General features: G+C 44.9%; 1 protein-coding gene across 4 annotated transcripts in view; it reads right to left on the bottom strand.

Moving 5' to 3' along the window:
• Window positions 1-24,321, bottom strand: part of ATAD1 (ATPase family AAA domain containing 1) — a 70,522-nt gene that overhangs the window by 6,875 nt on the left and 39,326 nt on the right. For all 4 annotated transcript variants that reach the window (XM_030203075.1, XM_030203076.1, XM_030203077.1 and 1 more), the window contains 3 exons: window positions 23,987-24,076; window positions 21,952-22,002; window positions 7,034-7,167 (listed from right to left, as the gene is read on the bottom strand). In XM_030203075.1, the coding sequence (XP_030058935.1) occupies window positions 7,034-7,167; window positions 21,952-22,002; window positions 23,987-24,076 (275 nt within the window). The remainder of the gene's footprint in view (window positions 1-7,033; window positions 7,168-21,951; window positions 22,003-23,986; window positions 24,077-24,321) is intronic.

Raw genomic sequence — 24,321 nt, 5'->3', positions numbered from 1 at the left:
CAAAATTAGATTGTGAGCCCTCCAGGGACAGAGAAATACCTGAATGTAACTCACCTTGACCTACTACTGAAAAGGGTGTGAACAAAATTTAAAAATGTTTTAAAAAGTTAGAAAACCATGGTCCAACATCCATTTAATGTTGTAAATAAAACACATAAATAGTACATCAATATCATGTCTTATCTATGGAAAACGGAAGGCATTGCAGAGTTCCTGACCCAAACCTCGATGCTCAGAACCTAATACTGGTGATAGAGCCGATTAGCGCTGGACTAGTATCAGTGCTAATCTGCGCAGAATGTTCAGAGGGTTTTAGCACAGGAAACAGCATGAATACCACAGATGGCTGCACATTTTATTTAAATGCAGTCAAATGGATGTTAATGAGGTCATTTGCTATTCCCTCCCAGTACTCAGAGAACAGCACACAAAACCTGCTCTTAACACTGGAAACCTACCACCAGCTTGGAGCTAGTGTTGGGGGGATTTATCCCTTCTGCAATGAGGACAAGACAGAGGCAATAGACCCTAAAAGAAGGAAACTGTTTTTCCTTTATACCAAGCACTGAATATCTCACGCATTGACAAATGTTAGGCACATGAACCTCTTTAAAAGTTCTCAACAAGGCTGCGATTACCGTGACAGTGCTGTGGTGAGTGCGCCTGCGAGTCTCCTGCTGGGGAAAACGCCTGCCCATCAACGAGAGAGGTGCTCTCTAGCTCTACAGGCTCTGAGAACCCTGCCAGACACAGCCTTGATACTGCTCTCTTTCCACAGTGGGAACAGCACTTCACTGTCTCTGCAGCCATCCTGACGAAAATGAAAGAACTGCAATCTTCCGAAGGCAGTTAGAAAATTAAAGGCACACTCACCCAAACACAGCATAGGCCCCAGACCCAGGGCTCTGTCCAAGTGCCAGCAATATACCTTTAAGGCAACTCCTCCAAGACACAGCAGCCTAAATCTACCAAAAACATTTTTTGGTAAACTTTGTGACGAAGGAGAACAGAGGCTGGCTAGGGGCTTAGGGGTATTGGGGGGGGGGGGGGGGGGGGGACTCAGTACCACCAGGCACGCCCCCTAAAGGTGGACACCGGTCAGCTCTTAACACCCTCAAGCTCTACTGAACTACACAATATAGAACAGGAGCTTGTGCAAGTCCGTCCATCTGCTTGCTGGAGATAGAGATGTATTGACTGTCTGAGAAGCTTATCATCCTATAATACTGAGTTCAGGCAGTTCAGGGTTAACCCTTTAGTGTCCAATGTTCCCATCAATCTGTTCTTATATGGCTTATTATGGGAACATTGGACACTAAAGGGTTGGGTTATCAGGAAGTTATAAGAGGCAAGATTTCCTGTGTCTGAAGTACTGTGGACTTAAGGAATGGTGAAGGGACCCCAACCCTCGCCAGCCGAGGTCCTCTCTTCCGTTGCAGCAAAGCTTCCTGTTCTGAGTCTGACGTCCTGCATGTACAATGTGCAGGACATCAGACTCACAATTTGAAACTGAAGGAAGCTTTGCTGCAACGGAAGAGAGGACCTTGGCTGGCGGGGGTTGGGGCCCCCCGCCAGCAAAGGTAGGCGGCAACGGCAGCGGGGGAGGGTTGGCGGAGGGAGGGGGTAGAGAGGGTCGGGCAGCAGGGGGGGGGGGGGCAGCGGCGCTAAAATGTGTCCCCTCACTCTGGCTCTGCCCCCCACTCCCGCCGAAGTCCAGATACGACTCTGCCTACTACTACTACAAATCATTTCTATAGCGCTACCAGTCTTACGCAGCGCTTCACAACTGAACATGAAGAAGAGACAGTCCCTGCTCAAGAGAGCTTACAATCTACCTACCACAGTCTTATCTTTGGAAGTGAGCACTGTCTCCTTAACCTTGCGTTTCTTCCTCATAATAACAAGGCAAAAACAAAGTACTCACAGTCACGAAGAGAATGCAGGAATAGGGTCCCCAGCCCCTCCATGCTCCAAAGTGGTGTGCCCCTTAGGTCATGTCACTGCAGCCATGTGCCACAGACGCTATTGAGCTTTTAGATGATCCGATATGGGTCCTCTGCTGACATCAGGGTGCTCCTATTCACAGGTGACTCCAGCAGCACCTGATCTTCTAACCACGGACTCCAGCCAGCCACCTTACAGAGCACACAGGTCGTCAACCTCCCTGTGGCTTCATTCTAATGGCAATCTCTGCTGCTTTGCCACTAGTATAAAGGCACATAAGCACCTCTGTCTCTATAAAATAGGCTGGAAACAGGCACCTAACTTGGCCTTCACATATGGTTGACCTGTTGTAAGATTATCCCCATAGCCTACTTCTCTAAGACAATGCTCTTCACCGTTTTCTCTGGTCTGCAGCCCTGATCTGTTCACAGCACCTGCAGGGATTCTAGTCACTTCTTTAATCATAATTGAGATCCCAGGGTCTTGATGGAACATATAAATTGATAAATGTATGTAGGCTAGTGTCAGGAGCTCAGCAATTTCACTCACTGCTGTTCACATGACCCCCGACCCCTCTTTTATACACACAGCCACAAAACCAGTGTAATCCCTTGGACTATTAGTGCACAGGATAAAAACTGGATGGACTCCCCAGGAGATTAGGGGATTACTAAAGCGAAACGTTAACTCCTCTGAATAGGAGGGAAGAGGAACTATGGGGGACTTTTGGTAATGATGTGGGGTATATTGTTTGGGAATGGATATAAATAACTGATTGAAAGCAGATATAATATAGTGGGGGGCGGGGTTGGAATTAGGATGTGATAAAAACTGTTATACTGCTGAAAATGAGGTCATTGGTTGCCTGCACCTCTAACAGGACAAAAGAGAAGAAGGGATATCCTGCAGCCGATAAAAAATTGGTAGTCCCTGCTGGAAGAGCAGAGACTAAGTGGCGAGCTCAAGAGTGGGAGAGGGAGCAGATTGGAATAGTACCTCTGAAAGAAGGACGGATGAACAGGAAGGTACGGTCCTGAGGAGGTCCAGCAGCTGGAGGAAAAGTCCAGAGGAACGCTTGCCAGTGAAGCAAGCAGACAAGCCACAGCCTCTGATTATTCTGCTGGATGGAATAGGTAAAGGAGAGAAAGGATTGGACAGTTACTGTAAACACTTTGAAGCTTCAGAAAAGCACATCATTTTAGTTACCAAGGCCTCTATTATTATTAGGAACAGTTGTTGAATGAGAGGTGTTGCAGTTGACATCTGCAGGTTGCAGCATTTCAGTAAAGAGTTTTTCATTAGCTCAGATACCGGCGTGAAGAGTATTCTAGAAGGTGGAGTCGGGTGAGAAGGGAAATTCACATAGACCTGCAAAACTAGTAGCCCAGCCCCAACCTGCACACAGCTCATCACAGAAAAATGTACATTTTGTAGGCCCTGGTTTGGGATGCCTGACCCCAGAGCTAGCCAGCACCCAGAACTGATGGAGGAAACCAGGGTTACACCAGTTTCTTTCACACATGCACACAAAGTTACCCCTTTCTCAAACACAGCCCCTATTTAGACTGCCAATCCCTCTCCTCCCTCTTATGTGTCTTTCTTCCAAGGAGAATATGAACCCCATTTGCGCTTTATTTGTTGTGAAACATTCATATAGAACTTCTGACATAAGCATACCATGAAAATTTCTAGAGAAAAACACAGAAGGAATAAAACAAAAAAAAAAAGCAATGTGGAAGAATGACTGGAAAAAGGCTTCTTTAAAAAATGCCCATATTATTTTATCATAATACTGTAAACTGTTTAGACTTTTATTATATAAGTGATATATCAAACAAACTGAACCTTTGAACTTTGATCCTGCAGATGCAAAGGTAAAAAATTTACATCAGACGTAGGTGTGGATGTTATTCAAAAATACCATTCTGGAAGCCCAGACCAGATATATTTCACATGTTAAAAAAGGTGGAAGGAAGGCCAAATTACAGCTAAAGGAACATCATTCAGAAAATGGAAGGATCCAACTGAAGATAATAGAAAAACAGCATAAAGAATGGCAAGTCAAACTGATATGGAAAGCAAAGAGACTTTGAAAAGAAGATTGAGTTGGAGGCAAAAAACACATAATAAAAAACTTTTTTAGGTATATTAGAAGCAAGAAGCTGGTAGAAGAATCGGTTGGATGACTAGATGACAGAGGTAAAAGAGGCACTCAGGGAAGAGACAAGGCCATAGCAGAGAACTAAATTAATTCTTTGCTTTGATCTTCACTGAGAAAGATATGGGGGAGATACCAATACCATTTCTATTCTATGCTGATGAGTCAGAGAAACTGAAACTAATCTCTGTAAAATTGGAAGATGTAATGGGGCAGTTTGATAAATTAAACAGTAGAAAATTGTCTGGACCAGATGATATACATCCCAGAGTACAGACAGAAATGAAAAATGAACTTGCAGAGTTATTGTTAGTAATATGTAATTTATCTTTAAAATCAAGCAAGGTACCAGAAGATTGGAGGGTGGCCAATGTAATGGCAATTTTTAAAAAGGGTTCCAGAGGTAATCTGGGAAATCACAGACCAATGAGCCTGATGTCAGTGTTGGGAAAAATGATAGAGACTACTATAAAAAACAAAATTATTAAGCATACATGTATAGGCATGGATTACTGTGACAAAGTCAACACTGATTTAGTCAAGGGAAATCTTGCCTAACCAATCTACTACATTTCTTTAAAGGGGTGAATGTGGATAAAGATGAGCTGGTCTATATTGTGCATCTGGATTTTCAAAAGTAATCTGACAAAGTTCCTCATGAACAATTCCAGAGGAAATAAGAAAGTCATTGGATAGGAGGTAGTGTTCTACTGTGCATTAAGAACTGGTTAAAAGATAGAAAATAGAGAATAGAATTACATGGTCAGCATTCTCAATAAAGAAGGGTAGACACTAGTGTTCTGCAGGGGTATGTGCTGGGACTGCTGCTTTTTAATATATTTACAAATGATCTAGAGATGGGCATAACTTGTGAGGTAATTACATTTGCTGATGGCACAAAGTTATTCAAAGTTGTTAAATCACAAGAGGATTGTGAAAACCTGCAAGAGGACCTTATGAGACTGGGCATCCAAAAGGCAGATGACATTTAATGTAAGTGCAAAGTGATGCATGTGGGAAAAAGGAACCCAAACTATACCTACGTGATGAAAGGTTCCAAACTCACCAATCAGGAAAAAGACCTGTTTGATTTTACATTGAAACCCTCTGCTCAGTGTGCAGCAGAGGCTAAAAAAGGAAATAGAATGTTAGGAATTATTAGGAATAGAAAAACTGATGTTATAATAATGGCTTTGTGTCACTCCATGGTGCGACTACACTTAGAATACTGTGTGCAATTCGGGTCACAGAATCGCAAAAAACATATAGCAAAATTAGAAAATGTACAGAAAAGGGCAACAAAAATGATAGGGAATGGGATGACATCCCTTTGAGGCAAGGCTAAAGCGGCTAAGGCTCTTCAGCTTGGAGAAGAGATAGCTGAGGGGAGATATTTTAGAGGTCTATAAAATACTGACTAGAGTGGAACGGGTAGACTGAGTTGCTCGTTTACTCTTTTCAAAAATACAAGGACTAGGAGGCACACAAAGCTACAAAGTAGTAAATTTAAAACCAATCAGAGAAAATATTTCTTCACTCAATGTGTAATTAATCTCGAATTCGTTGCCAAAGAATGTAGTAAAAGCAGTTAGCTTAGCAGGGTTTTAAAAAGGTTTGGATAATTTTCATAAAAGAAACATCCATAAGCCATTATTAAGATGGACTTGGGAAAATCCATTGCTTATTTCTAGGAGAAGCAGAAGAAAATCTGTTTTACTCTTTTGGGATCTTGCCAGATACTTGTAACCTGGATTACCTACTGTTGTAAACAGGAAACTGGGCTTGATGGACCTTTGGTCTGTCCCACTATGGCAATGCTTATGTTATTACGTTATGTTTCTGTTCTCAACCTTAACACTCCTTTCATAACTGTCAGAAAAAAAGGAAATTTCCAAATAGAGAACAAAGCTGTTCAAGAAACGATACACTAATTGACAATCCGTGCAAAATAATTTTGGCATAAACAAACAAACAATAGTCAAGAGAAGCAGCCCAGTCAATCAGCCCCATCATTACTGTCTACATTCTGCAATGTCTAAGACACTTCTTAAACTGCATGAAAGACTGGGATTGCATTCTTTGCAGGCCTCATCATGTCTCATTTTTCATGCACTTTTTCATTTCTACATGTATCAAGAGTTCCAAAGAGGCCCTCTGGCTGACCTACAAGAGCATGTCCAATCCTGTGCCTAAGGCAGAATTGCCGTCACCATGACTAGTGCTTCCTGCTCCTGTGAGCAGCATCAACCTGAAAGCCATTGGTGTAGTTTGCCTGCTTGTTTTGGGAAGGGGAAGGGAAAGAAAAGGGCAAGGAAGTCATTAGTGTAGTTTGCCTGCTTGTTTGGGGAGGGGGAAGGGAAAGAAAAGAGCAAGGAAGTCATTTTGGCATTGGGGGAAGAATTCAGTATTTGAACCCACATTGAGAGGGGCTGCCTCAATGACAAGTTATGCCTAGACTGACAGCAGTCTTTTCCACTTCTAGTATAAGCAGCACAGTTAACCTAGAAATCAAAAACGCTTAAGGGAACAGTAAATTCATTGTTAACTAGACTTGAGCTCAGACTTGGCAAATGATCAAATGTAAAATCCAACCAAGAAAATAATATTAAAATAAACTGCAAAACCTGAAGAAAGTGATATAGAAAACTGTCTAGAATGTGAAAAATGAAATTAGGACCACCTTAAGTGTATGTCGAGACAGCACGCAGCTTTAAAGAACAAACTCAACTGCTTACAAAGCTCAAACCAAATTTCATACCAGACATGATATGTAAAGTAGATTCCTAGTTTCAGAGAAAAGTTCAAACAAGGGCCAAACAGAATCTAGCCTTGGATGTTGCATGCTGTACTGTTTCTAGTCACTAATCTGATTTCCAACCAACATTCATTTAGTATGTGGCAAACCTGAGGTATAATTCTGCCAATGCCCACCTGTCTTCCGAGGAGCAACGAATGTATTCACGGACACAGAGAAGCGCAGCATCCCGACACATTTCTTTCAAGTCACTTCCAGAAAATCCATCTGTTTCTCTAGCAATTTCGTGCAGATCCACACGCTGGTCCACCTGAAAGGGAAGACAAAAAGATGTTTCAAAGTTGGAAAAACAATCTTTACATTTCAAATACCGGGCAATAAGCACAGAAACAAAACAAAAACACATTGTTGTAGGTGCTATGAAGAAAGACATGTATTCCAAGAAGATACTGGTTGTGCGCAGTGCTGTACAATGGAGATAAATATTCAGATACAGTATTTCCCTGTCCTACGAAGTTTACAGTTTGTCAACACCTGAAGCAGTAGCAAACGATGGCTTGCCCAAGGTCACAAACATTGCTGGCGAGAGTGAAATTCAAACCCTAGCTTCCCTGGTTCTTATCCCACTGCTTTAAGCACTTGGCCACTTCCTCTCCATTTGTTAGGCAGCTGTTTATGTGATCCTACTTAAATGTATAAAGATAAGCAGATGACAATAATATTCAGAGCTATATATATTTTTTAAATCTTTAACACACACACACATTTTCAAGCCATACTATTTTAAAATGCATTACCTGTACTTTTAACTAGCAATTGTTTGGCCCAAGCCCTGAATTTTAAAACATATGATTTATGCTGTGAACTGTGAAGCTGACAGTACTGTTCAGCTGCATAGGTGTCAACTACAGTTCTGCTACCATTATGTAATAATGCCATAACAAAAGAATCCTGAATGGATACATATTGCTGCAATTTGTGTATCATACTCTAGGGTAAAGGCAAATCATCTTTAGATTGAGAAATTTTAAATGATTTATATTCTTTCAGAAAAGAAATTGTTCATTATACAACAGTTACCCCTGATGCACCCTGCTGGCAAAATATCATGTTTTTATGTGACTACTGTACAGCAATAAACAACCTTTTTCTACAAACAGAGCTCTGTTTGGGGTTTTTTTTTTCTCTCTTTTGTTTCTTGTTCTATTGCATTGCCTATTAAGGTGCTTCATTTATATTCTGCTGACATTATATTTGTTATATGAATGTTCTACTGTGCTGTTTTAATATGCGTTTCCTTATTGTACACCCAGACCAGTCCAGATGCATAGGTATATGCTCTCCTGCCAACAGGTGGAGACGGAGAACTACTGAATTATGATATTCTATATAGCATTCTGTGTAGCCTAGCAACAGCTAGGAAGTTCTCAGTCTCCAGCAAATGGTTGATGAGATGTTTTGTGCTGTCTGATCACTCAGGTAGGTAGAGGTACATTTTTTTTTTTGTTGTTTGTGATGGCACTTGCTTTGAGGTTTTCAGTGGATTGTCTGTGTCTTGGGTGTTACACCGGGGGTTCCCAGGTCCCTCCCCTGTCCTCCCTCCCAGAGAATTAGGTTGTTATGCATTGGTCTCCCCAGTTCTGGGAAGGGGCCCTTGAGTGCCCCTTTGGTGAGTACCCCTCCAGCAGACACACACACAAAAAATGATATTGAATGGTGACAGAACACAGTGTGTCTGCTGTCTAATTAGGCTCTTTTATTTATAGAGGGGCTCTTGGGGCTCAGAAGGATAACAAGTTAATTGAAGCAAGGAGGAATATTTCACCCTGGTAAATGAGAGCTTCAGTGAACACTTTAAGCTGGGTGTTAGGGCCTGGGTTAGCAGAGCGTGGGCAGTGTTGTTTAAACTGCGACTCTTGCTGTACTGCTGAAACACCAAGGGGTTTCTGACCCAAATGTCTGTGGTATTCTTTTTTAGCTGTTGTGTCCCCTCAATGGTGGACATTTCTGCGGGGCAGAAAACTGATTTTCCTCGGTCCTCCTCGGATGAGGCATTGCCTACACCAAGTGCAAGATGCCTGATATTGGTGGGGAAACTCGGCCATTTTGTGTGCAGCTGCCTTGGAATAGTCAGTGTCAGCAGAGGGTCCACTGGTTCTCCTGTCACTGAATTCTGAAGCCCGGTCTGGAGGTTCAGATAAAGGAGAAGTTTAGTCTTTTTCCGAGGTATTTTCTCCTGAGTTTGTTTTTCTGTAACATTGTTGGGGGGTTTGTTTTTTAAGTAGGGGTGCTGTGCTGATGGCTGACCTTGGTTTAAATCTTACTAAATCTATGTTTGGAGGTTCAAATTCTGTCTAAAAAACTGCAAGCTATAGTTGAGGAGGAACCTGGAGATGCAGACTCTGAAAGGGCAAGAAGTACTCATGGCTTGTTGGACGATCACAAGTACATAAGTATGGCCAAACTGGGACAGACCGAAGGTCCATCAAGTCCAGCATTCTGTTTCCAGTGGTGGCCAATCCAGGTCACAAGTACCTAGTAAGATCCCATAACAATATATTTTACTAGTAAAAAAGGCCCGTTTCAGAAAGCAATGAAACGGGTGCTAGCAAGGTTTTCCGCGATCAGCGTGATCGCCGGTATCCGAGTCCTGCTCCCTGCTCCCACGTGCTGCAGTGCGCGCACGAGCTTCTCGCCTACTACTACTACTTAACATTTCTAGAGCGCTACTAGGGTTACGCAGCGCTGTACAAATTAACAATTAAGGACGGTCCCTGCTCGGAAGAGCTTACAATCTAAAGGACGAAATGTCAAGTTGGGGTAGATAAGTTTTCCCTGAGAAGAGGTGTAGTGATTAGGTGCCGAAGGCGACATTGAAGAGGTGGGCTTTGAGCATTGATTTGAAAATGGGTAGGGAGGGGGCACGGCGTATGGGCTCAGGGAGTTTGTTCCAGGCATGGGGTGAGGCGAGACAGAAGGGGCGGAGCCTGGAGTTGGTGGAGAAGGGTACTGAAAGGAGGGATTTGTCTTGAGAGCGGAGGTTACGGGTAGGGACGTAAGGGGAGATGAGGGTAGAGAGGTACGGAGGGGCCGCAGATCGAGTACATTTGTAGGTGAGTAAGAGAAGCTTGAACTGTATGCGGTATCTGATTGAGAGCCAGTAAAGTGACTTGAGGAGAGGGGTGATATGAGTATATCGGTTAAGGCGGAAGATAAGACGTGCGGCAGAGTTCTGGATGGACTGAAGGGGGGAAAGATGGCTACGTGGGAGGCCGGTCAGGAGTAGGTTGCAGTAGTCAAGGCGAGAGGTAATGAGAGAGTGGATGAGAGTTCGGGTGGTGTGCTCGGAGAGGAAGGGGCGAATTTTGCTAATGTTATAGAGGAAGAAGCGACAGGTCTTGGCTATCTGCTGGATGTGCGCAGAAAAGGAGAGGGAGGAGTCGAAGATGACACTGAGGTTGCGGGCAGATGAGACGGGGACGATGAGGGTGTTATCAACTGAGATAGAGAGTGAAGGGAGAGGGGAAGTGGGTTTGGGTGGGAAAACAATAAGTTCAGTCTTAGACATATTCAGTTTTAGGTGGCAGTTGGACATCCAGGCAGCAATGTCGGATAAGCAGGCCGAGACTTTGGCCTGGGTATCCGCAGTGATTTCTGGTGTGGAGAGATAAAGCTGGGTGTCGTCGGCATAAAGATGATAGTGGAAACCATGAGAAGAGATCAGGGAGCCTAAGGAAGAGGTGTAGATTGAAAAAAGAAGGGGCCCAAGGACAGATCCCTGAGGAACTCCAACAGGGAGCGGGATAGGGGAGGAGGACGAACCATGAGAGTGTACTCTGAAGGTATGATGGGAGAGATAAGAGGAGAACCAGGAGAGGACAGAGCCCTGGAACCCAAGGGAGGACAGTGTGTCAAGAAGTAGGTTGTGATTGACAGTGTCAAAAGCGGCGGAGAGGTCGAGGAGGATGAGGATGGAATAGTGACCTTTGGATTTGGCGAGGAATAGGTCATTGCAGACTTTAGATAGTGCCGTTTCTGTTGAGTGTAGGGGGCGAAAGCCGGATTGAAGCGATCGAGGATGGCATGAGAGGAGAGAATATCAATACAGCGGCTGTGAACGGCGCGTTCAAGTATCTTGGAGAGGAAGGGTAGGAGGGGAATGGGGCGGTAGTTGGAGGGACAGGTAGGGTCAAGTGATGGTTTTTTGAGGAGTGGAGTGACCACAGCATGCTTAAAGGTGTCCGGGACAGATGCAGTGGAGAGAGAGAGGTTAAGGATATGACAGATGGTGGGGGTGATGGTAGGAGTGATGGTGTTGAGTAGGTTAGTGGGGATGGGGTCAGAGGAACAAGTGGTGGCTTTCGAGGAGGAGAGGAGATGGGCGATTTCCTCTTCGGTGATAGCAGGAAAGGAGGAGAAGGAGGCCTGGGTAGGTTGGATGAGAGAGTGAGATATAGGCTGAAGAGGAGGAGAGGGAGTAGTGGTGAATTCGAGGTTGATCTTCTGGACCTTGTCACGGAAGTAGTGTGCCAGAGATTGAGGAGAGAGTGAAGGGGGGGTGGGAGCAGAGGGCACTTTGAGGAGGGAGTTGAGGGTGGCGAATAGACAACGAGGGTTAGAGCTGAGGGAATTGGTCAATTGGATATAATAGTCCTGCTTAGCGAGGAATAGGGAGGATTGGAAGGAGGATAGCATGAATTTGACGTGAATGAAGTCAGTAAGGGTGCGAGATTTCCTCCAGAGGCGTTCAGCCGAACGGGCGCAGGAGCGAAGGTATCGGGTGCAAGGGGTCAGCCAGGGCTGGGGATTGGTACGTCTTGTGGGCTGGGAGGTGGACGGTGCAAGGGCGTCTAGAGCAGAGGAAAGAGTGGCATTGTAAGTGGAGACAGCTTTGTCAACAGATGTGGAGGACAAGATGGAAGGGAGGAGAACAGAGATAGTAGAGGATATGGTGGAGGGGTCAACAGCCTGGAGATTTCTGGACGTAGTAGTTAGTGCTGGGCGAGATTGAGGGGGAGGGTGCTGAAGTGTGAATGTGATAAGGTGGTGGTCGGAGAGAGGAAGAGGTGAAACGCAGAAAGTGGAGGGTGAGCAAGTAGAAGAGAGGACGAGATCAAGACAGTGGCCAGATTTGTGAGTAGGGGTGGTGGGGCTCAGTTGGAGGTTGAAGGAGGAGGTAAGAGTGAGGAACTGAGAGACATATGAATCGGAAGGGTTATCAGTGTGGATGTTGAAGTCACCGAGAATGAGGGATGGGGATGAGGGCTCAAGAAAGACGGAAAGCCAGGCATCGAAGTCGGTAAGGAAGGATGGGAGGCATTTATCAGGGGGGCGGTAAATGACTGCAACTCTGAGTGGCAGTGGGTGGAATAGACGGATGGAGTGAACTTCAAAGGATGAGAAGCTGTGAGACTGAGGTAGGTGGAGAGGTTGGAAGCTGCAGGCGGGCGAAAGTAGTAGTCCGACGCCGCCACCGCGGCCGACTGGGCGGGGCGAATGGGAGAAAAGATAACCTCCGTGGCATAGGGCTGCGATTGAGGCAGAGTTGTCCGGGGTGAGCCAGGTTTCAGTTAGGGCGAGCAGATGAAGGGAATGGGAGATGAAGAGATCGTGGGTGAAGGGAAGTTTGTTGCAGATTGAGTGGGCGTTCCACAGGGCACACGAGAAGGGGAGGGAGGAGGGGGGGAGGAGGGGAATAGGGATGAGATTGGAAATATCGCGGGATCGTTTGCATAGATGAGATGAGGACGAGGACAGGTGTGGGGGACCTGGGTTGGGATTGATGTCACCCGCGGATAGCAGGAGAAGGAGCAAGAGAGTGCGGAGAAGGGTGGGTGAGGAAGGGCAACGAAGGCGGGATGCACTTAGGAGGAAAGGGGAAGGGTTCATGGCAGGAAGGAGGTGTTTAAGGTTGAGAGCTAGGAAGGAGGAGGAAGACAGTAGGGATGGTGAGGTGGTGGGGGACAGGGGTAGGTAGGGGAGGGCGGAAGAGGACAGGGATGGGTAGTGAGATCGTGTGGAAGACAGCGGTGAGAGGGGGAAAAGATTAGGGAGGGACAGGGCAAGGAATAGGATGTGAATGGGGGCCATGGGTAGTGACTGAGGTGTTCAAAGGGAAGGTAGGTGGGCTGGAAGACAGGCAGGTGAGGGTAGGCAGTCGGGCAGGAGAGTGATGAGCTGGTAGGAAGATGGGCTGGGAGGCAGGCGGGTTTCAGGGTGGGTGGTAGACAGTCAGGTGATTGGTGGTAAGTCAATGATTGGCTAGTAGTCAAGTTGAGTGGCAGGCTGGAGTGGTTTGAAGCAGGAGCTGGCGGACTAGGACAAGCTGATGCAGACAGACTGGAACAGGCTGGGACAAGCTGAAGCAGACGGACTGGAACAGGCTGTATCAGGCAGACTGGAGTAAGCTGGCTGGAGCAGAGGGCCTGGAGTAAGGGAGTAGCTGGAGCAGGCAGGCTGTAACACGCTGGATCAAGTAGACTGGAACAGGTTGAGGCAGATGGACTGGAGCAAGCAGGGAGAGCAGGATCGGGCGGACTGGATCAGGTGAACTGGAACGAGCAAGCAGGAAGCTGGATCAGGCGGACTGGAGCAGATAGGAAGAAGCTGGATCAGGCGAACTGGAGTAAGCAGGGAGATGCTGGAGCAGGCGGACTGGAGCAGGCAGGAAGAAGCTGTACCAGGCGGACTGGAGCGGGCAGGAAGAAGCTGGATCAGGCGGACTGGAGCAGGCAGGAAGAAGCTGTACCAGGTGGACTGGAGCGGGCAGGAAGAAGCTGTACCAGGCGGACTGGAGCAAGCAGGAAGAAGCTGGATCAGGCGGACTGGAGCAGGCAGGAGGAAGCTGCATCAGGCGGACTGGAGCAGGCAGGAGGAAGCTGCATCAGGCGGACTGGAGCAGGCAGGAAGAAGCTGGATCAGGCGAACTGGAGTAGGCAGGAAGAAGCTGCATCAGGCGGACTGGAGCAAGCAGGAAGAAGCTGGATCAAGCAGACTGGAGCAGGCAGGAAGAAGCTGGTTCAGGCGGACTGGAGCAGGCAGGAAGAAGCTGGATCAGGCGGACTGGAGTATGCAGGAAGAAGCTGCGTCAGGCGGAATGGAGCAAGCAGGAAGAAGTTGGATCAGGCAGACTGGAGCAGGCAGGAAGAAGCCGGGTCAGGCGGACTGGAGCATGCAGGAGGAAGCCGGATCAGGCGGACTGGAGCAGGCAGGGAGAACCGGATCAGGCGGACTGGAACACGCAGGGAGAAGCCGGATCAGGTGGAGGCAAGTTGCAAAAATTGTCTGGGCTCGAGCATTCCGATGGCTGTGCAGCAGCAGCTCTGGGGGAATCAGCCTCCCAGACAGATGCCGCCCTGTGGTTCCTGACCTCTGTGCACTCGCCCTGCTGAAACACGGGGATCTCCCGCAGTGTAGGGCCGCTGGGTACAGTAGTGGTCACCGATGGACGCTCCTCCCCTGTCCACACAAGGGCCGCCGAACTCGGCCGCCGTCCCCCACGCCCTGGTCGGCCAGCAAGCGTCTCAGTCCATGCACTGCGTCCAGGCCCTGCGAACCGCAGCGCGCGTCCGGGCAGTTCCGGCCGGGGAGCACAGCGGCGGCACACAGGACCTCGGGCTCAGCGTGCACTGCAGACGCCGACGCGGGACTCTGAAGTCCGGGGTCCCTCGAGTGTTTGGGCCCCGGCAGAGAGAGGCAGCGGGAGTCCTGGGACGGCCGGACGGCAAGGCGAGGGACAGGTCACGACCACGCGGCCACGCAATCAGCCTCGGGTCGGTCACTCGCGCCGGAGGTCGGTGAGGCAGTCGCGGTCCAGCGATCTACCACCTGGTTCCTACACAGCTCCGGTGCGGTCCGGTACGGCAGAGGATGGTCCAGGTGGGTCCAACTCCTCAGAACTTCAGGAGCCCGTTGCGAGGCTCCTTACCTGTCGGCCATCTTGCCTACCTGACAATGTCCCATGGTATCGGTTGCAGGAGAGGAGGACGCAGACCGTTGGCCTTCGCTGGCGCTCCGTTCAGATTCCTGGGCAGCGGGATGAGTAGGAAAACATGCGGAGCGTGTTTCCCTACTCCTCCCCCTCCACATTGGACACTCGTGGTTCCTCCCCTGTCCCTGACGTTTCCCTACTCCTCCAACTCCACATTGGACACTTGCGGCTCCTCCACTCTCCCTGACGTTTCCCTACTCCACTTCCACATTGGACACTCGTGGCTCCTCCCCTCTCCCTGACATCACGATCTACTCCATGAAGGACACCACCAACAGAAGCCACCAGGCAGCCTCAGAACGTTGGAGGTGAGCTTTATTATATAGGATGCTGCTTGTCCTAGAAAATAAGCAGTGGATTTTCCCCAAGTCCATTTAAATAATGGCTTATATACTTTTCTTTTACGAAACTATCCAAATCTTTTTTAAACCCCACTATGCTAAACACTTTTACTACATTCTCTGGCAATGAATTCCAGAGTTTTAATTACAGGCTGAGTGAAGAAATATTTTCTCCAATTTGTTTTAAATTTACTACTTTGTAGTTTCATTGCGTGCCCCCTAGTCCTAGTATTTTTGGAAAGAGTAAACAAGCGATTCACTTCTAACGTTCCAACTCCACTCATTATTTTAGAGACCTCTATCATATCTCCCCTCAACCGTCTCTTCTCCAAGTTGAAGAGCCCTAACCGCTTTAGCCTTTCCTCAAAGTGAAGTCATCGCCCATCTCTGTACCTTTACTAATTCCACTATAAGCCGTGACCAGAACGGCACACAATATTCTAGGTGCAGTCACACCATGGAGTAATACAAAGGTATTACAACGTCCTCATTTTTGTTTTCCATTTCTTTCCTAATAATACCTAACATTCTATTTGCTTTCTTAGCTGCTGCAGCACACTGAGCAGAGGGTTCAACGTATCATCAACGATGACGCCTAGATCCCTTTCCTGGTCAATGACTCCTAATGTGGAACCTTGCATTACGTATCTATATTTCGGGTTCCTCTTTCCCACATGTATCACTTTGCACTTGCTCACATTAAACGTCATCTGCCATTTGGATGCCCAGTCTCCCAGTCTCATAAGGTCCTCTTGTAATTTAACAACTCTGAATAACTTTGTGTCATCAACAAATTTAATTACCTCACTAGTTACTCTCATCTCTAGATCATTTAAAAATATGTTAAAAGCAACGGTCCCAACACAGACCCCTGGGGAACCTCACTATCTACACTTCTCCATTGAGAATACTGACCATTTAACCCTACTCTCTGTTTTCTATCTTTTAACCAGTTTTTAATCCACAATAGGACACTACCTCCTATCCCATGACTCTCCAATTCCCTCTGGAGTCTTTCACAAGGTACTCTGTCAAATACCTTTTCAAAATCCAGATACACAATATCGACTGGAGCGGCTCACCTTTATCCACATATTTTTTCACCCCTTCAAAGAAATTTAATAGATCGGTGAGGCAAGATTTCCCTTCACTAAATCCATGTTGGCTTTGTCTCATTAATCCATGCTTTTGAATATGCTCTGTAATTTTGTTCTTTATAATAGTCTCTAACATTTAGCCTGGCAACAACATCAGGCTCACTGGTCTATAATTTCCCAGATCACCTCTGGAACCTTTTTTTAAAAATCGGCATTACATTAGCTACCCTCTAATTGTCCAGTACCATGCTTGATTTTAAAGATAAATTACATATTACTAACAATAGTTCTGCAAGTTCATTTTTCAATTCTATAAGTACTCTGGGATGAATACCATCTGGTCCACACAATTTGCTACTCTTCAATTTGTCAAATTGTGCCATTACATCTTCGAGGTTTATAGAGATTTCATTCAGTTTCTCTGACTCGTCAGCTTTGAATATCTTTTCTAGCACAGGTATCTCTCCCAAATCTTCCTCGGTGAAGACTGAACCAAAGAATTCATCTAATCTCTTCACTATGGCTTTGCCTTCCCTGAATATACCTTTTACCCCTCGGTCATCTAGCGGTCCAACTGATTCTTTTTCTGGCTTATTGCTTTTAATATACCTAAAAAAAAATGTGTGTTTTTGCCTCCTCCACGATCTTTTTTTTTTTAAGTCCCCCTTTGCCTTCCTTATCAGCGCTTTGGCATTTGACTTGCCATTCCTTATGCTGTTTCTTACTATTTTCAGTCGGATCTTTCCATTTTCTGAAAGATTTTCTTTTAGCTTTAATAGCTTCCTTCACCTCATTTTTTAACCATGCCAATTGTCATTTGGTCTTCCTCCCTCCTTTTTAATACATGGAATATATTTGGCCTGCGCTTCCAGGATGGTATTTTTAAACAGCATCCACGCCTAATGTAAATCTTTCACCTTCGCAGCTGTTCCTCTAAGTTTTTTTTCCATCGTTCTTCTAATTTTATCATAGTCTCCTTTTTGAATGTTAAATGTTAACCTATTAGATTTCCTGTGTGTACTTACTCCAGAGCCGATATCAAATCTGCTCATGTTATGATCACTGTTAGCAAGCAGCCCCAGCAGCATTACCTCCTACACCACATCATGAGCTCCTCTAAGGACTAGGTCTAGAATGTTTCCTCCTCGTTGGCTCCTGTACCAGCTGTAAGTCCTTGACTTTGTGAAGGAATTTTACCTCTCTAGCATGCCCTGATGTTATATCCAAAATGAATACGTATCAGAGATTTGCATGCACTGCCTCTATTTTATACAAATCTATCTTATGCATATTCATTGTGGGGATCCTGAAAGCCTGACTGGTTGAGTGTGTCCCAAGGACTGAGTTGAGAATCACTGCTCTAGTGATAGAGACTTTATTGCATTCCAAGAAATCCTATATATCCTTAGCATAAATGAGGGTCTGGAAGATTTTTGAAAATTGATATATGGATCATCAGGTAACCCTTTAACAGATTCTATTTTAGATCTTTTAGAGTTCTTACAGCACACTTTCAATAAGATTTTGGCACTTTCATCTCTTTTGTTAGCTGCAGTGTCATATTACCAAGGTTCAGTGCAGGGCTGGATCTTAGGAGCACACCCTAATGTTGTGAGGTTTTTCAAAGGGGTGAAATTACTCAGACCACCCAGGCATCCAGCTTGGATCTTAACTTAGTATTATCAGCCTTGCTGCATGCTCCTTTAGAAGATACAGGACTCTGTCTTGAAAGATCTTACCTTCAAGAAAGCCACTATCTGGTCAGGAAGAAGGGTGGCAGAGTGGTAGACTTTGTCCTGTTTGGAGGAGAAAAGTGGTTCTTAGGCCAACTCCTTCTTTTCTTCCTAAAATAGTTCTTTTGTTTCACCTTAATCAATTGGTCTCCTTACTGATCTTTAGACACTCTGGTCATAAGTTGCATGTGGGGAAGATGTTCCACTGTTATTCGCCAAGGAAAAGTGAACTTAGGAAGTCAGACTTTATGTGCTCTTTGGTGGACTCAGGAAGGGTGATGTAGTCTCAAAGGCTACAGCTGCATACTGAATTAAGGAGGCAAATTGCTTCAGTGCACATTTTGTCAGGCACAGCGGTTCTCGTGATTCTCAAGGCTCATTCAATTTGAGGTCAAGTGTCATCTTGGGCAGAACATTAATTAATTCCACTTCAAGAGATTTGCAAGATGGTCATTTGGCCATTAATGCATTCTATTGTCAAACGTTACATGTAAGATGTTCAGGCACAGCAAGATGCTGCTTTTGGAGTCTGTGTGTTGTCAGAGGACTCCTGTATACTGCTTGGTACATTCTCAAGCTTCTGGATTGGTCTGGAAGGATAAGGAAGGTTAAATTAGAGTTTATTTGCTAATTTTATTTCCTTGAGTCCCTCTAGGCCAGTGCAGATCCTGCCCAGTGTCTCAGCTGTAAATAGCTATATAGATATGTGTTTTAAACAATGTTGAACTTTTTTTATTTTTCTCTGTTTGTAAATCCGCTTAGTTGATACTTCAAATATGTGCGATATGTTGAGTTTCTCCTAGTGTTTATTGGGGAGCTAGATTCACTGTTTTGTTAAGAAAATACTGACCATAGCTAGGCTGCACAGAATGCTATATACAGTGGAGGAGTGGCCTAGTGGTTAGGGTGGTGGACTTTGGTCCTGGGGAACTGAGGAACTGAGTTCGATTCCCGGCACAGGCAGCTCCTTGTGACTCTGGGCAAGTCACTTAACCCTCCATTGCCCCATGGAAGCCGCATTGAGCCTGCCATGAGTGGGAAAGCGCGGGGTACAAATGTAACAAAACAAAAAAAAATAGTTCTCAGTTCCCACCTGCTGGCAGGAGAGCATATATTCAAGTGTCCAGTCTGGAGGGACTCAAGGAAAGAAAATTAGCAGGTAAGATCTAATTTAGCCATTTTTTAATATTGTATCATATCACTGCTATAGACAGATTTAATTTGCCTATCTCCAAATTTATCTCATTGTTTGTACTTTATGCTTACCTTTGATCACCAGCAAATTTTAAATTATTGAAAAGCTCAAAAATAATAAGATGGGGTCAGCAGTCCAGCAGTGAGAGGGGTGCTATCCAATCTTTCGCTTCGAATGTCACATGTATTATTATCTCCCAGCTGGTGAACAGTTATATGTGTGTGCCCGAAGCAAAGAGCTCTTAGCTCTCAGAGAAAGGGTCCTTTCTCTTGAGGCTACAGTAGCAGACTTGGTGGAGCTGAGGGAGAAGGAGAGGTACATAGAGGAGACCTACAGGGATGTTGTAGAGAAGTCCCACCTCCAGTCTGGCAGCCCCTGTGCTGCCTTGGAGGAGGGAGGTCTCCTAGATGTACTGAGCCAAATTGACATATTAAAGAGTAGTAAATCACATGAACCGGATAAATACATCCAAGGGTACTCAAAAAACTCAAGCATGAAATTGCTCATCTGCTGTTAGTAATATGTAACCTTTTGTTAAAATTGTCTGTAGTACCTGAAGATTGGAGGGTGGCCAATGTGACGCTGATTTTTAAAAAGGGTTCTAGGGGTGATTCAGGAAATTATAGACCGATAAGCCTGAAGTCCGTGACGGGCAAAATAGTGGCAACTATTATAAAGAATAAAATTACTGAACATGTAGACAAACATGGTTTAATGGGACACAGTAGAGTCAGCATGGGTTCAGCCAAGGGAAGTCTTGCCTCATCTGCTTCATTTCTTTGAAGGCGTGAATAAACATATGGATAAAGGTGAGCCGGTTGATGTAGTGTATCTAGATTTTCAGAAAGTTTTTTATAAAGTTCATGAGAGACTCCTGGGAAAATTAAACAGCCGTGGGATAAGGAGGCAAGGTTCTGATGTGGATTAGGAATTGGTTATGCAACAGAAAACAAAGGGTAGGGTTAAATGGACATTTCTTTCAATGGAGGAGGGTGTACAATTTGTACTGGGGCCGGTACTATTTAACATATTTATAAATGATATGGAAATCAGAATGACGAGTGAGGTGATCAAATTTGCAGATAATACAAAACTATTCAAGGTTCTTAAAACATGTGCGGACTGTGAAATATTGCAGGAAGACCTTAGGAAATTGGAAGACTGAGCGTCCAAAAGGCAGATCAAATTTAATGTGGACAAATGCAAGGTGATGCACATTGGAAAGAATAATCTGAATCATAGTTACCTGATGCTAGGGTCCACCTTGGAGGTCAGCACTCAAGAAAAAGATCTGGGTGTCGTAGTAGATAATATGCTGAAATCTGCTCAGTGTGCAGCAGCAGCCAAAAAAGCAAACAGAATGCTAGAAATTATTAGGAAAGGGAGGTAAAATCAACAATGTCGCTTTCTGGTCTGATCTAACAGATTCCCTAACTACCTCATCTCCTACACATGGTTCGATCAAATTCCGCTGGGATACCAAGGTGAAAACTATACTAGACAAAATTGCTCCATTTACTACTAAAAAAGTCAAGACACCCAGAAATTCACCATGGTTTACAGAGGAACTATCCATCCTAAAAAGGGAACGTCAATGCCTTGAAAAGCAATGGAGAAAGAAGATACTACTGATAAATCCAAATTCAAATAGAAGTCTGCCTTCTGATGCTACAAAAAGAAGGCAGCTGATTCAAAACATCAGTACTATAGCAGCCTAATAGGTCAAGATGACCTTGACAACAAAAATGCTTTTCTCCTTAGTTAAAAAAAAAATAGCTTCCACTAACAATCACAGAAAACAGTCTCACCAGCTGATCATTTCGGCAATAAAATCCTCCAAATTAGGTCTGAACTATCTAAAGCTACTCCAACAAAGAAAAATAGTCCAAACCGTAGTTCAGCCTCAATCACCGGAGATCCTACAATCCAAGGACTCAAAACTGACCAATACTGGGAATCTTTTCAACCACTAACAGTTGAGGATGTAAGATCATAGTGTTGAAATGTTCCCGAGCCAACTGCTCCCTGGATCAATGCCCAAAATACCTACTCAAATCCATGGACGCAGTAAACTGGTTACTCGATGATCTCGATGGGCTGTTAAAAACTGGCTCTCTTCCTCCTGATATGGGCAAAATTGTTCTCCCTGCGGTTTACCAGCATTTATTTCATCGGCTGTGAAAAGCTTGCAATATGCTTTGCCTGTTTCATACCAGAGCCACACATAGGGTCTGTTCTAAATGCTGGCAGTATGATGGCTTTTTTTTTTACACCAGGAGCACTGACCCTCAAGGGTATGTTCTGGCAAAATACCAGCATTTCTTCCTCCACACTCCCCTTGCCTCGTCTCAGAGTTGCCGGCATTTATTCCTCCACACCATCACTCCTACCCCTGATTGCTGGCATTACAGCGGTTCCTACCTCCAGCTGATGCTGACAAAGAAAGTCCCATGTTGGCCCTGCACTAGCCAGCACACGCATTTCTTTGTCAGCGTTTGCCAGAGGTAGGAACGCCTGTAATGCTGATAACCGGGGGGGGGGAGGGGGGGGGGAGTGAAAAGAGACTCAAATATAATTCTCAGTTTTTATTCAAGTATATATGGTGCATTATCACAATCAAAATGTGAGTACACAGAATAACATTACAGTGATAACAAATAATAAATTACTCCCATGTTAGCAGTCAAGACCTCACTGACACAAGAACACAGAAAAATTAACAAAAATGTTTTACTTACATTTTCATTCTTCAAGATCAGTTTTAAGATTGCCTCTCTCTGCCTCAACGCCTGTGAATGAGAAAATTATTGCAGAGTAAATCATAACAAAAAACTAGATCACTGCGCATTAAATTATGCTGTCTGAACAGACCATTGGCAGATTTTCTTTCTAACTCAATAGCTCTGATATACAAGCAGCTTTTCATACCTACACAATTTTGTGACAGTCATACTTTTGCATGAAAAAGAAACAAAAAAAAAAAAAAGAAAAAAATGGAAAATATGGATAATTTGATCTATACCAATGAAGGTGAGCCCAAAAATCTCATCATCACCATTGCAAAATACCGCTCTCTTTAACATATTTTTTCATTGTATATTTCTGTGTATACATAAAATGTGTGGGTATCACCAAACACTACTTTAACCCGAACCAGGTCAAAACTCTTATGGCGAAAAAGCCATCCTGGTCCAGACCAGCCGTGACATATTTAATCATTTACCCTTATGTTTATCTTGGTGCATCCACACACTGTCATTTCTACATGAATATTACAGTCAAATTCATTTCATCAAAAAGTACCAGCATCGGGGGGGGGGGGGGGGGGGGGGGGGGAATAACATCAACCCTATTGAAAAAGCCAGCAAATCTAAAATGTCAGAAGCAGCAAACAGGCAGCATACGTCAGCTTGAGAGGAGATGAAGCAATGTATCGCACAAACTCCCCTGCGAGTATACTGCCGGCCAATTCAGACAGAAAGGCCATGCTTGAAAATGTGGATGGTAGGGAGATGGCTAGCAGGATAAAGGAGTTTTGCCAATGGATTTTGAGCCACAAGGGGGGGAGGTGCTGGAAAAGATTTATGACATTCATAGCAACATTAGGGAGGTGGGAGTATGAGCAGAGGAGGCAGAGACCAAACACGAAGGGACACTGACCAGATCAAAAACTAAAGTAGATCAGCAGAAACAGGACTGTCAGGAGTTTACAGATAAAACCGACAGCCTGGAAAACTGGAAATTGGTAAATACCACAAGCTGCATTATTCCTGGGGAAAAGAATGCCAGCATAAAGCCGACAATATTTTTTTCTGGTCAAGAGCATAAGGACACTAAGCCGTGGCCCAATGCTCCTAGGCTGATTGTTAAAGAAGCTGGACAATCTAAGTTAAAGGTCAGCCTTCCTGCCATTGGCTGCTAATGGGCCCTCTCATCACAAATCACCCCCCCTCAATGCCCCCAATTACATATTTCCTGCTCCCTGAAGTATCTCCCCTCAGTACATAGCTTTCCAATACCACCTATGGCCCCCTCCCAATATCTTCCCGTTCAGCAAAAGCTTCCTCCAACCCCTCCCATAGGGCCACCCCCACTCCCCCAAGGGCAACAGCTGGTCTGTACCAAAAGGTTTTTGAGCAGGTGCCTGATAAAAGTAGAGTTTGATGATACCCCCACCCTTATATACACTGAAAAAAAAAAGTATTTTAAATGGAGTGATATTTTGAGATAGTGATGAGATATGAAGCCAACCCAAACCCCAAAGGTCTATTATTTCAGATTGTCACTGTCAGATGCTATGTGTTGATTTTAACGTAGCTTTTAGGAAACTATCAACATGTTTTGTTTTCCAGTTGTTAATGTTCATTAAGGGAGCCATTGAAAAGTAATATCCTACTACCAATGTTATAATTAATTGTGGTTTCCAAAGCAGCAGGATGGCAAAGTTCAACCCTTCTTCCCTTATGATTAAAAAATAATCCTTAAGAGCGTGCAATATAGGAATGAAAATAAATAGAACATGCAATCTTCCCTCCTCTCACTGTCTTGTGCCCTCCATTCCAAAAAAAACTGAACAGTACCAGGCTTGCTAGTTTCTTTACTTGATTGCTGAAAGTGTGGTGCTAGAGGACAGCTACTGGCAAGTCAATGTGGTGACGTTACCGTGCAGACAGCGTCCTTGCATTGGAGCCAGGGGAATACAGGTTGGTGTAGTAGGCTGTAAGCAGCACTTCAGAGTGGTGTACTGAGAATGGAAGCCATGTGCCCACTTACAGGCTGATTGATATGGAAACGCGTGGGCATTCTCCTCATTATTGCAGTGTCCAGATCCTGAGGACGATTGGTTGCTCCCATGACTATCACCTATAGGAGGATTGAGAAACTATGAACAGTTTGTTTCACAGTATGGATTTCCTATAACCATACATTAAGCATATGCTGAGAGAGGCAAGAATGGAAACAAATTGAGCCTATCAACATACAAATTTGTTTCAAACTATTTACGACTCATCATGAGCAAAGCCTTCCAGAAAGATTCCATTCAAGTGAAAAAAGATCTCCACAGTATAAGGCTAAGGGCTTGATTTTGTAACAGGATGCCTATGTGA

This window comes from Microcaecilia unicolor, chromosome 5, assembly GCF_901765095.1.
Source record: "Microcaecilia unicolor chromosome 5, aMicUni1.1, whole genome shotgun sequence".
Lineage (NCBI taxonomy): Eukaryota > Metazoa > Chordata > Amphibia > Gymnophiona > Siphonopidae > Microcaecilia > Microcaecilia unicolor.
The sequence above is the reverse complement of the archived record's forward strand: the minus strand, read 5'-3'. Positions and strand labels throughout refer to the sequence as shown.